This window comes from Lycorma delicatula, chromosome 1 (assembly GCF_047948215.1).
Source record: "Lycorma delicatula isolate Av1 chromosome 1, ASM4794821v1, whole genome shotgun sequence".
In the NCBI taxonomy this organism is placed as follows: Eukaryota; Metazoa; Arthropoda; class Insecta; order Hemiptera; family Fulgoridae; genus Lycorma; species Lycorma delicatula.
Genome location: NC_134455.1, coordinates 264699280 through 264713474, shown reverse-complemented (window position 1 = coordinate 264713474; position 14195 = coordinate 264699280). Strand labels below are relative to the sequence as shown.

The 14195-nt window shown below is 27.2% G+C and overlaps 1 protein-coding gene across 4 annotated transcripts in view; it reads left to right on the top strand.

The window, feature by feature from the left end:
• Positions 1-6765, top strand: part of LOC142331110 (zinc finger protein castor homolog 1-like) — a 336060-nt gene extending 329295 nt beyond the window's left edge. For 3 of the 4 annotated variants that reach the window (XM_075376798.1, XM_075376790.1, XM_075376803.1), the window contains 2 exons: positions 2322-2410; positions 6257-6765. In XM_075376798.1, coding sequence (XP_075232913.1) covers positions 2322-2410; positions 6257-6531 — 364 coding nt within the window. In that variant the 3' untranslated portion in view covers positions 6532-6765. The remainder of the gene's footprint in view (positions 1-2321; positions 2411-6256) is intronic. The other variant, XM_075376811.1, reaches the window with a different exon arrangement.
• Positions 6766-14195: the final 7430 nt, after the last annotated feature.

Here is a 14195-nt window from a genome sequence, read left to right as displayed (position 1 = left end):
AAGAAATAGAATTGCTCACACAAAAAGTTTTCTAGCCATCCATTAGAAGCGCTAAATGTAGTAACTCCTAATTTAGCTGCAATTTCTTTCGCTTGTTGTTGCAAGACCTGAATAGAAGTTCCCTAAATAGGGTGGCAGGATACACTCCTAAATAGGAACATTTTTTTATCTTGCATGTGTGAACCATTTAAATAAAATTGAAAATATTTCTTCATTTTTACTTTTAATCTGCCATCTACAATTAGCATTCCTTCATCCTTCAACCATTCTTCCTTGATTTTATCTTTATTTTTTAAAATGTTGTATATTTGTGTTTTTCCACAACTAATCTTTTCACTAAGTTCTTTAACATTCACTTTAGAAATTAGATTAATAACCTCTATTTTGTCCTTTAAACATATTTAAGTATTTAATTCCTAAAAATTCCTTTAAGTATTTTTTCTCTGCATAATTATGAGCAAAAGTTCAAAAGAAGAAAAATGCACATAACTAAAATTAAAATTTTTAAAGTGAAAAACTAAAATTAAAGGCATGTATGTACTGTATTTAAACTGTCAACAGATAACAAACAGAACGCGAAACTATAACAATTTACAACAGTTACAGCACAGTATTATAATACTAATTTACTGCATTTATAATTTGCAAATTGTGGGAATGCACAATTTTTTTCTTTTTTTTTTTTAAATTCCTTTCCATCTTGTGGGACAAGATTAATACGTAAAACTAAAAGTAAAATCTATGTTTCAGTTTCCGTATTATGGAGTTTTCTTTCTTGAAGAGATTAATTTTTATAAAAATATATCAGGACTTGGGAAACCATATGTTTTGAGGAGGTTCCTGTTTTTTGGAGATTTTGTTTTGTAGAGGTTTCACTGTATCAGTTATTTTCCTCATCAATCTATTTTAGTATTATAAATTGCTAGTTTTTTCAATTGTTCTTTATTATTCCTGATTAAAATAAAACTATCATGTTTGAGTATACGACTATAAAAGTAAGCAATAACTATTAAAGGTATATGTTATTCTTTAATAAAAAAAAGGACTTGCTATTTATTCTAATATCTGTCTGCTAATATAGCTGATTACAATTTCCTTCCATATAATCCCTTTTCTCATTGGTAACGATGGTAATACATTGCTACTAGAATACTTTATTGTTGAAACTTTATTTGTATTTATCATATAATAACATTGTACAGCTAATAATAGATACAGGAAACAGATAATTGATATAGTAACAGGGGTATTTGGAAACTTCTCTGAAAACTTGTACTTCACTAAATCAGCATACTTGTCACTTTCACGAAAGACGTGTTCAACAAGAAAATTGCATTCCTCTTCCGAAAGAATCATGTTTCTTGCAACTACTGATTCCAATAAATGAAACAAGGCACGTTCAATCAAACTCAACAACTGATGTCTTGGTTTATTACTGAGCAGTGCCTAATGAACCCACAGGGCAACCAACTTAATGCCGAAAAAATAGAATACACCACATAATTCCAAAGCATACTGCACTGCAACTTTCTGAACTCACTATATTATGCTGATATATATCTTGTCTGGCCCCTAACTTCTGCAAAACACTCCTTCTTTGAGGGACAAATTAACATTTTTCATCGAGTAAGCCCACGTTACCTTTTTTTTTGAAAAAAAAGTAGTAATGAACGAAATGAAGGTGAGAAAATTGAGACCCAAGGTCAATTGAAAAATTCATTCAATTCTGCAGTTTTTTTATATCATTTTGGCCATTCAATTTCATGATTTTTAACTCAAAAAATGTATAATCAAAGATTTACATGTACAATTAAATATTAATAATTCATTCATATAGATCTGCTAAACTTAACAGGTTAGTGTGTGAAAAACATCAATATTCAAATTTGCTCCATTTGTAATAGCATTTATTCTGTTTTGGCTTTGATGGCCTATTCTAGATTAATTACAAAGAAAATATATGTTTTTTCAAATATTATCCTAAGTAATTAAGTTGGCTAAAATGACATACAAAATTCAAATTTTAATAGAATTGCAGATGCAACTCTAGCAGCAGTGCAGCATTTTATATCAGTGACTGAGATGACAAACATACTTTTGTATTGTATTTTTTCAAATATGTTTTAATACAGTATTTTATATTTTAATATGTTCTTATGAAGTAAAGATCTCTGGAAAAGCATTTAATTTACAGAAAAAAATATATTTAGAATTAAGGAGATGATAATAATTTTTATAAATAATGCTGCCCTAAATTAATTCATAATAGCCCTTCATATGACTAAATCAATGTGTAATGAAATAATTACTTATGTAATTAGGTTAGACACATTAATGGGTGGAGACTTTCAGCAGTATCGAGCTAATGTTTCTTGTGGTCGACCTGATTGTGTCTACACTTCTACCCTAGGTAAGTTAATTTTAATATCATAAATTTCTGTAGGAGTTAATTTGAAGCTTTAGATTATCTTAGACTTTTAATTTATGCAAGTTGTATTCTAGTTAATTAGTGTAAATTCTATTTAGGGAGTCATTGTTAAATTGTGAATTTTGATTATATTTTAGTATCTTGATAAATATGCAAAGACTGCTTAAAATATACAAATGTTAGCGAGTATGTATTTTTTATTTACTTTTTTTTATAATAAAAATGCATCATACTTGAATAGCAGCTTCTTAATTAAATATTTAAAAAAATACAACATATTTATATAATAAAAGTTTGCTGTAGTAAAATATAGGTAAATAAAGCTTTTTTAAATAATTTTTTATGGTTCACCTCACTTTAATCAGTACATTACAATTCAGCTACATTACAGCAGAGATGTTGGTATCATTTTGACTACCTAATTTTATTTTTTATTAATAGGTGCATAGAGTTGATCTGATAGATAGTATGGTCTAATTAAGTGTTTCAGTTGTCACTTTCATAATTTATTTTTGAGAAATCCATTGTTGGGTTATGTTAAAACCAAGTTTACTTCTCTTACTAAGCAAACCAGTCATGGTAATTTGAAACACTATTGTTATTCTTTCTTGTATTTTGAAGGAAATAATGTTTACTTGAAGAAATGACAAAAAATGATTAAATTACTAAAAAATAATTATTTATATTGTATTTAGTTAGCTTATAAAGTAAAGAATGAACAAAGGTTGCATTTTGTATTTTGTGTGAGTTCATGACTCTGCTGAGTCACGTCCATGTATCAGTGCTGATTTACAATGTGGCTGTATCTATATACAACACTATAATCATTACTTATACATTAGTCACCATATAATTAGTCATATAGTAGTCATGTAATCAAATATTTATGTAATGCTATCTTCTTAGTTCTATTAAAACCCTTGATCTTTTCATATGATTACTCTTTTGTTCTCATGTTCAATTTTTGTGTTTCTGCTATTTATTTATTTACTCTAATGTTACTTTAAGTTAATATAATGCAATTTTTTTGAGTTTACTAAAACATGATGCATGTGTAGTGCATTCCTAGATTTGTGTCTGTACAACTTGACATGGTATGTCAGTATCAGACATGGTGTCAAAATATTATTTTGACACCATGTCTACTGATTCAGCTGATAATAGTCCATGATTATTGATTCCTCTCTGGAAAAAAGGCCGCGAAAAAACCCTTAAGTTATATGGAAAAACACATAATTTTAAATACTTACAAAAGCAAATTACAGACTAACCCAGTGGTATTGATTTTGGATGCCATTAATAAAACTGCTAACATAAGTGGAAGTTGTGCTGCTTCAGTGTACAATGTGATTCGCGAGTACAAATCTACTAATGAGTTATGTTCTAAGAAAACAAAATCCCGCTGATCAAGAAAAAGTTGACAATTTTGATAAAAACGTGATTCATAAAAAAGTACACAAATTTTATTTTCAAAACCAACTGCCTACAATAGACAAAGTGTTAGAATTTGTAAATGATGATAATGATCTACCAGATTTCCGATTTTTATAATTTGTTAAACAGTATGAATTTTATATAAAAAAATGGGGTAGGAAAGTTCTTTAATTGACATGGATGACATCATTATATGATGAAGACTTTACCTTACTGAAATAAAGAAAATTAGGCAAGAAGACCACAGAACATATTACATGGATGAAACTTGGGCAAGAAGCATTTCTGTGTGGCTTATCAACAGTAATAAAGCTCCATTGGGTAAAGGAAGGTGTCTCACAGTTACACATACTGGCAGTGATACCAGGTTTGTTTGTTTTCGCTAATATTAATCTCGGGATTTTTTAATCTAAGTCTACAGCAGACTATCATAACGAGATGAGTGACACCACATCTGTTGAAAAATGGTTTAGCGATGTGTTATCTCTTCTGGAAGATAATTCAGTTATTGTGTTAGACAATAACCCTTATCATTCTTGTAAAAAGGGAAAAATTCCAGCCGTCTTGGAAAAAGAATTGTATCAAAATGTGGCTTAGTTCAAAAAGAGTGATTTTTGAAGAGGATGAACTTAAGGTCTAATTATTACAAAGGGTTTTGCATATTAAAAGTAATTTTAATATGTTTAAGATTAATGAGTTAGCAAAATCCACTGGTAAAACTATGCTTCAGTTACTTCCCTATCATTGTGAACCCAACCTAATCGATTTAATTTGGGGACAAATCAAAAGTTACATAGCATCAGAAAATACTACTTTTAAATATTTGATGTTAAAAATTTATGTTTAAAAGCCATAGATAAATTGGGTCAGCAGGAATGAAATAACTATGTAAAATATGTAATGGATACTGTTGAACCAAATTTTTGGGAATTGGATAATATTGGAAATTGGAATTGGATAACTGGAAAACAAAATTGAACCTCTCATTGTATCTCTTAATACTGACAGCACTACAGATTTCTAGCAATCAGATGACTAAAACTGAATTGAATTTATTATTTATTTATTATCATAGAAATTTAATCTAAAATATTAGTGAATTTTTACTGTTAGTGGACAATTGACAATATCACAACTCTTAAAAAACTCAAGGAAACTACGTAACAATAAACAATTTTTATGAAAAGAATACTCTTGGGTTATCAGATGTGTCAAACAAGGTAAGAGATATTTATTGATTATTTAATATGTCTTAATTTATTTAAATTTAAAATATACATATAATTTTTGTAAAATATAATAGCACGTAGTTACTTAATATTAACATCGTGTAGTTTCTTTTATGTGAATCAGGATTTACAGGGATGCTTGTGAATCAGCCGCCTGAACACTCATATGTGCAATCTGTTTACTTAACTCTATAAACTATAATAAAGACTTAAGTATAGTTAATATCCAGAATAAACTTATAAGACTTAAATTTTTAATAATATTTATAAAATAAAACTTGCAGTTTTGTTTAACACTACAGATGCATTATGTTAGAAAATACTTAACATTACATTACAAAATACACTTAGTAATGTTGCTCTGTGCATGGTTTCCCTTGATCCATTACTGGTGCAATTTTTTTTATGGAGTAGCACATGCACTCATTCTGGCTAATCTACATAATGAATTATTATCTAATAATCTGAATAAAATATCTATTCATTTGTTTGATTATTACTTATTTAGTAAAACTGTTTTATTTATGTTGTTTAGTTTGGAAATGCTATGTACCAAAAAAAAGGCATGAAAATGTGTTTTTAAGACATATTGGCATATTTCTAATTTTTTGAATAAATTATAAAATTATGTAGAGAAAAATATGTTTTAATTTGGAAGGATTATTCTTTTACAGTGATTTTTTTAAAAATTATAATGGATTCTGTTAAGCTCTTTTCCTTGTTTATAAATCATACTTCCTTCCATATCTATATTTTCTATTCATAATCCTTTTATAATCTACTGGTATCACTATAGGATTTTCAGCTAATCTGTTCTTCATAATATTATTCGATTGTAGAATAATTATCTGATTTAAAAAATTTTCAATACAAAATGTTTAGTCATTTTATGTTTCTCTGGCCCTATTTATTGCATTGTAGATTAATACAATGAAACCTAACATAGCCAATCATTTATTAAAAGCCAGTTTCCATTAAGTAATCCATTTAAATAGAGAAACTGGAATGAAGTATAGTAAAAAACAGAATTATTGTAGTAGTATGTACATTAATGTAGTATGCACATAGTTTATTTTCATCTGATTCATCCTTTGATTCTTCTACTATTTTATAACTTCAGTGCTTTTAATCTTTGTAATTGTTTTTTTTTTCTTTTTTTATAAAGGTACTGTACAAAACAAAGCATCACATTTTCACTGCCTCAAGTGTGAATTTGTATGTACGGATACAAATAAGGTTGTTGCTCATAGACGTCAGCACCAAAAACTTGATTCAATCATGGCTGCTGGTTTTGAAAAATTCACACCGTCTCAGCCTTGTTCAGCACCAGACACTTGTATCCACTCTGGCAAGCAGACTCATTACCATTGCTTAAGCTGTCAGTATGCAGTTTTAGGACTCAGCCAGATGACCGCTCATAAGTATAGACACCTTGAATAAAGAATGAAGACTTCATTATTGTTTAATAGTCTGAATAAATTTTATAACTATTAATAATATTCCATGTTTAATTATTAAAAATCTCTTTAAAAAACATTTTATTTATTATTTTATTGTTATAGTAGATTGTAAATAATATATTCTCTTTGTGTGTATATTCCTTATTTAAAAATTATTATATGTACTGTATATTTAAAAAAAAAACTTGATTTGAAAGAGGATTGAAATATATAATATAATGAATATTTAATATTTGTACTGATCTTTGATTTAAATACCTCTTTCAAATTGTTATTTATGTAATTAAGTAATTTTTGTAAAGTCCGCAACAATATGTAAATATTTTGAGTTAAACAATTTTAGCTTATGAAATAAATTGATAGTCTTATTTTTATACAATGCCTCTGTAGTCATTGGCAATGTTTTAGCCATACAAATAAACAAGAATTTGTAATTCATGTTTTGCCAAATTTCAATTTAAAATAGTAAATTTAATATTCTGATTATATACATTTTGGTATATATCAGATAAAATGTGTGAATAGGTTCTATTATTATTTTAAAGTAATGAATAAATTCTTGCTGTTATAATTATTATATATTTATAAATATAAATATTAAAATTATATAAACAAGCTGTTATCCGGATACATATTTTAATTATATGATCTTAAATAAACAAGGCAGTTTCAGATGTCATCCTTATATTATTATTACTTTTATTATTTTTTTTTTTATATTAACTCATTCTTAGCGTTTATATCATGTATGTTTTTTCAGTCCATTATAAAAAAAAAAATTTTGATTATAATTTAATTGTAATTTATTATTACTATTTAATGTTGATTTGACACCATTTAAACATACAGGATAGTTCAGTTACTTTATTTCTGCTTCTTTTAAAAAATTAGATTATGCAAATTTAAGAAATAATGTTTAAAAACTTTCAATTTATATAAAATGAAGCTAGTTCCAACACCTTTTTGAACTATCAGTCTTCATTTTTTAAGTGATAATAAATACATCATTTTTTTTAAATTAAAATTTTTATAATTTAGCCAAAAAATTATTGCATTTAACATTTAAGATAATAATTTGAGATTTAGTAGGAAATTAGTTTGTTTGGATCATATTACTTAACCTTTACTCTTTGAAATAGTTCTCGTATGAATTTATAGTGTTACTTCTAACTAAAGTAAATATAACTTTAGAATGATATTTTTTGTTTTTCATCCATTCTTTATTACAGAATAAATTTATCCCTCGAACTATTTTTAGATTTTTTGAATGTCAGTTTTGGAGATGCATGCAAAGGAAAAATATTATTTTTCAATGTCTCATATTGACCTCAGTATAGACTTTGAAGGGGTAGAAATATATGCATTTATACAAAATTCTGTTAGAATGTTAAAAATCAAATCAAAAATTCTTTACAGAACTATACTTATGTTGTGTGTCATTCAACAGTGGAAAACTATACATAAAGCTATATTTTAAAAAGATCTCAGGCAAATGGACTGGGGGAAAATAAAAACTTTATCTTTTTTGTACTCTGTCAGAAAAATTTCTTTAAGTTCACTAGTAAAAAAAAATGTTATCCTGTGGTATTATATCTACCAGTTCTCCATATAGCTTTAAAAATGTAATTAATTTGCCATTTCTCAGCTATTATCAAATTATTTACTTTCTATAGATTTCATGTTTTTGGAAACAGTTAAGAATTTTTAAACAATTTTTTTACCCTTTTTATATTTTACCAAGTTTTAAATCAAAAGTTTTCCTTGGTGAGGGAGATTATAACAGGTGGAATCACATTCCATAGAGTTCTTTTACAGTTACAGATATTTAGATAAAAGACCAAATTTTATTTTACTTTTCAACAGAGTAAGATTCAAGTCCGAGTTTTTGAGTTTTGGAAAATAATTTTTTTTTACATCTAGGTTCCAAACTGCTTAACAAAGAAAGGTTTTGTTATTTTATGCATGTGATGAAAGAAAACCATCTGACTATTTATTTTTTTTCACCCTACCCCCTGGGCTGAATCCACACAACAAAGCAAAGCACAGCCCAAGGGGTTGTCTACTCGAACAGGCCTCCCCGTCTGCCGGCCATAAGTCTAGTCTGACAGGTCAGCCCGCCGGTTAGATCTGATTATTAGAGGAGGTTCATTTTCCTTATTTAATTTGTAAGATTTTCTTCTGGGCAATACTAAATGGTTGATAGTGTGGTGTGGACAATTTTATTTGATAGATGTACATAGAGTTTTAAAATGATAATTATAGAACATGAAAAAGAGTTTAATGGAAAAGTATGGGGACATCTGAAACTGGTTTTTGGTATCACTTATTATTTTATTATTACATTTTGATCGTGAAATGTAAAAATATTTAATTTATGATGCCTGATATTCCAGTTACATGCAATAACAATGATTATAAAAGACAAGTAACAAATAAAATGTTGAAGGCTGTTTAGATTATAGTTCTCATTGTGATATTATTTATTTTTGTTTAGATATCCAAATTATAATTTGGATTTTCATAATATTATATTTAATATTTTACTTTTCATTAATTATTTGTATTTATTTTGTTTATTCAGTGCACTTAGGTGAGTGAACTAGACAATATTTAGATAGGTTAAAATAACTGTGACACTGTTATAAAAGGTTTTAAAGAATGTTTCCACGAAATAAACATTTATTTCTGATATTTTTATTTAGTATACGATAATATATAATAAGTGAAAGTTGTTAAAGTCATTGTTTTTTTAGTAATTTGAACACTAACAAACTGTTCATTATTTATTTTCTCCCGTACGAAACAAGTGCCTTTGTGAAGGTCCTTCTTGTACGGAATGTGGCCATAAAATTCATTACTATAATTTATGTGGATGTGCTGTGGAGACAAATTAGTGTAGTACCTCAATATAAGATCAGACTGTAATGTAGTCTGCTCTTTTCCATGTTATTTAACTTTTTGTAGGATTGTTAATATACTTAAGTAAATCAAGTCATTCTAGTTTAAAAAAATATATATAAATTGAGTGAGTTTGATACATGTTCTGTATAAAGAATTATTGTATAAATATATTTTATATTGTTAATAAGGTGATTATAATGATTATTATTAGATGAAATTATTTATTTATAATAATAGTTTAGGACAACTGAAAGCGTGTAGTAAGTTTAATAAATTTGTATATCATGATAATATATGGTGCATGACAGAAATTGATGATAAATAAGAGTGCCTTAAATCACTACAATAAAATCTTTCTGATTCATTTTTCACTTTTTATTTGCATAGATTTCTCTCTCTCTCTATCTTTGTGTACACACACACACACACACACACACACACACACACACACACGCACACTAATAAGCAAGTACAAGTTATTCCATGTTCAGAATATTTCATTATTAACGTATTTACAGAATAAGAACTTTTTTTTTTGAGAAAATTTAATTTAGCTATACATCTAATTTACTAGTGATACATTTATTACATTATAAATTTATTTAGACTTAAAAATACATTGTTAATATTTAAATATTTCCTTATAGTTTTTTTCTGCCATAAAAACAAACTTAAATAGTTTTATTAATGATTATAAATTAATTTATAACAAAAAAATATAAATTATTACATTTTTAAATAATAATTTAAATTATTGATTATAGGAAAAAATATTTAATTAAATTGATGGTACAGTATAGTACAAGGAAGATTAATCAATTAATTAGTTTTTATTGCTATGATCTTCATCAATCATTAATCCCCTTCCTAAATAAAAAAGAAAAAATTAATTACCTTCCTTGCAATTTCTCAACATTTTCTCTCACTTTTAAAATAAATTCATTATTGCTAAATATGAACTGGAAACATTTCTTATTCATTGTTATTTCCTAATTAAGACTGCTTTCATGATACATGAAACAATCTGCAAAAAGAACCCTTTTTATGTTATAAATTTATTCTCTATCTCTCTCTCCCTCCCCTTCCGCCACCTTAGAATTTTCAGTAAATTTAAAATAGTTATATTTATTATATTTGTAATATACACATTTTACTTTATAATTTTATTATACAAGTATATCAGTTAAAAATACAAAAACAATTTTGCTATACCATGAGCACCAGCTGTCAGCAATTACATGGATGCTCATCTGCTTGCTACTTTATGATTATTGTTAAGTGTATAAAAAACAATTGTTATGAGAGTTGCATTTTTGTGAATTCTGTTATTTCTTATGATGTAATCATTATTCTTATTTGTTCTATGGTTTAAAAAAGTAATATTATAATACCTACTTTCAAATACAGGTATTTGGGCTAAAGGTATTCAAAAGTAATGGCCTGTATTTAGAAAACCTGTTTCTTAGTCTCTTAAACATAGATTCAATCATCAGGAAATATCCCCAAGATTTGTTGTTTACTTTCAAGGTCATCAGAATTCACATGCACAGGCAAGTCAACTCACGTTGCAGTTGTAATCCCTTTCATTTTCGATTATTGTATAGGGGTTTTCAGTATCCCAAATTTGACAATTTCATCTGTTAACTTTCCTGAATATATGAAAGGTTACCTCATCACTAAATAACAATGTATCAAGATAATTAGGATTGTTTTCCACAAGGTGCATTACCTCTGTAGCAAACTGATATCGCAGGTGATGATCATTTGGTTTGGTTTAATGTAATGAAGGAGTTGCAGCTTGTATGTTCGCAAATGGAGCCACTTATAAAAAATGTCATGAACAGTGGAACAAGGAATTTGCAGTTCATAATTAGCCTTCCAGGAATGTAATGAATGCATCTTGTACACAATCCACTGTCTTATCTCTAATTGAAACTTTTGGATGATTTCCAGTTTGTGAAACCAAAGTTAGGTCTTTCTTAAAGTCTTATCCCACTGATGAATAGACTTGGATGTAGGAGGATCAATATTGTATTCAATTCGTACACGCAGTTGAATGGGTGTAACTGACTGAAACTCCTACTAACCAAAGCACACACTGAACCTTCTGTTGTGGGGGTCCACATCTCAGCTGACTAAAACTGCAGTGTGAGTCAGCTTTCCTGTGCATGTGTATTCTGCTGACTTTGAGAGTGTACAGAACAAATCTTGAAATATCTCCTGTCGATTGAATCTATGTTTAAGAGATTATGTCAATGGTTTTCTAAATATAGAACATTATTTTTGGATACCTTTAGCCCAGACACTGTATAACAAAACATTTTCTTATTTTCTAACAGTTTCTATGATTGTAATTTATCTATTTAATGTATTTAATTTTGCCTCAGTTACTAGCATATCATTAATTTAAATAATTTTCAATGAATTTTTCAAATCAATTATTAAATCTACTCTTTTTTTTAAGTATGTAAGACATATTCTTTTGAATTGTTACTATTTATTTTATCATTCATTCTGTAAGCAGTTAATGCTAACATTTTTGTCTGCATATTTTTTTCAATTGTCAAAAGGATGACTGGACTTAAAACAAATTTTGTGAGAATGTTGATGGGAGAATTGTATAGGTAGAAGGATTTTATTATAAAATATTTTAATTGATTTTGAATGTGTGTTTATTATAGTCTATAACTTTTTATTGTATGTTTGTAATATATTTCTTTATACTGAAATATGTGCATTGGATGAAATGTCAAAAATGATAAATTTGTATAAAAATTGACCAATCCCAGGATTATATACTTTTATTTCAGTTCCAAAGTTTGAATGCACTTTTGGGCTTTGTTTCCTTTCCATCATCCAAATTTATAATTTTGCGAATTTTCATTCAGTATTTCAATTCACAATAGAAAATTCATGAAAAATACAAAAGAAAAAGTTATTTACAAAAAATAAAATATATTTTTTAGCCTTCACTTATACGTTTTTAATCATATTTTTACTACTTTTTCATCATTGCATTTCACTCCTGATTTAGTATTTTGGCGCTTACAACAATAATTATGACTACTATGTATAATGTAGCAATGATTTGAGTGAGATTCTGCTGAAGCAGATGTTCTAAATAATTCTCCAGAATTAATTAGGTGTTCATAATTCAATATATTCATTAAGCTTTTCAGTTATTCATGATGATATTTTGAGTGGGTTAAGATTGCTGTTTTTTTCGCTTGTATAACAATAACTATAAAGGATATTAACAAGAATGGGATTTTAACAAGAAAACAGCTTATCCAGTATTCAATACAAATTTTTTTATACATCCAAGTATAGTTTTCTTGCATGCTGTTAGCATTTAGTTTCTTAGCATAGTTAGCATTAGCTAATATCTCTTGTTACAACATGAAGCATGAGTCATTACTTTTATTATTATTCTGTCATTATTATATGACTGACAGAAATAGATCATGTCACCTGACATAATCTGGTTTTATGGGTCTTTTTTAAAGATTTAATTTCATTTGTAATTAAAACTTAAATACTTTTTCTCATCAGTAAATGAGTGACAAAAGTGATTTAACTTATTTTTCCTTTTCTAGAAGTCTTCATCTAGTAAACTATTTCATAAAGTTAAATTTACTTGCATAATCACTACAGGTAAAATCAATTCTATTTTAAAAATTTTGTTAGTAATAAACATCATGGTAGTACATGTCAATTGTCAATTTTTAAATAAATTTATTAATTCTTCCATTTATATGTAAATGGAAGAATTCGAGTCGTAAATTTAACCTGGTATATATGTATATAATACATACTTACACATTGATCTGACAGTACGCAGATTCCCATCATAACTTATCATTTATCGCTGATATTCACTGCTCATTATTCCAGAGCTAATGCTGCTTGACTCTAGGAATATCATGGTGATATATATCATACAATTTCATTTCTCTTCTACCATAGATTTAGCATATGAATACATTGTTGAAATATTTTTCAGTGACAAAAAAATAATTCAATATGAAGTAAAATGACTAGAGTGGATAAAATATGTGCTACTGTAGGTTCCATACCTCAGAAATTTAAGTAGCAAATTATGAACAGTGTTGATATATTAATTAATGTTTGCCTTGAGCAGCAGATTGCTCAATAAAGAATATAGAATCACATAAGATGTTTTCGCTTTTATGAAAACCTTTTTACCAGATTAATTTCAATATAACCTTCTCGTTATTGAATACAGTTAAATGAATCATTTTTAAGCACTAATATTCCATTTATCACAATCTTTGTTATGTAACAACAATAAAATTTATTTCAAAGACCTATTGTTCCAAGAACATATTACTAAACATAATCACTTAGCATTTTGTTTTCAATGTTCTTTTTCAATGTCTTTTTCAATGTTCTTAATTTCATAAACACAGGTTTCTTACATGTTTACAGTCTTATTAGAGCTAGAATTAAATTTCCGACAAGGCATGAGAGTTTGGTCATCCCATTAAGCTGGCTTGGGCAGTTTCTATATATATATATATATTTTACTATCATTTTTCGGTATAATAATATTTGTTTATCACATTGCGCTATGTTTTAGAATATTAATTTCTCTTAAGTTGTTAAGAGTAACTTACTGAAAAATCACAATTAGGTAATGAAGTTGTTTCAGATCTTCAACTGTGTTTAAATGAACAAGTAATAATGCTTGTATGCATGACATCTGAATTACTTGAATGAATA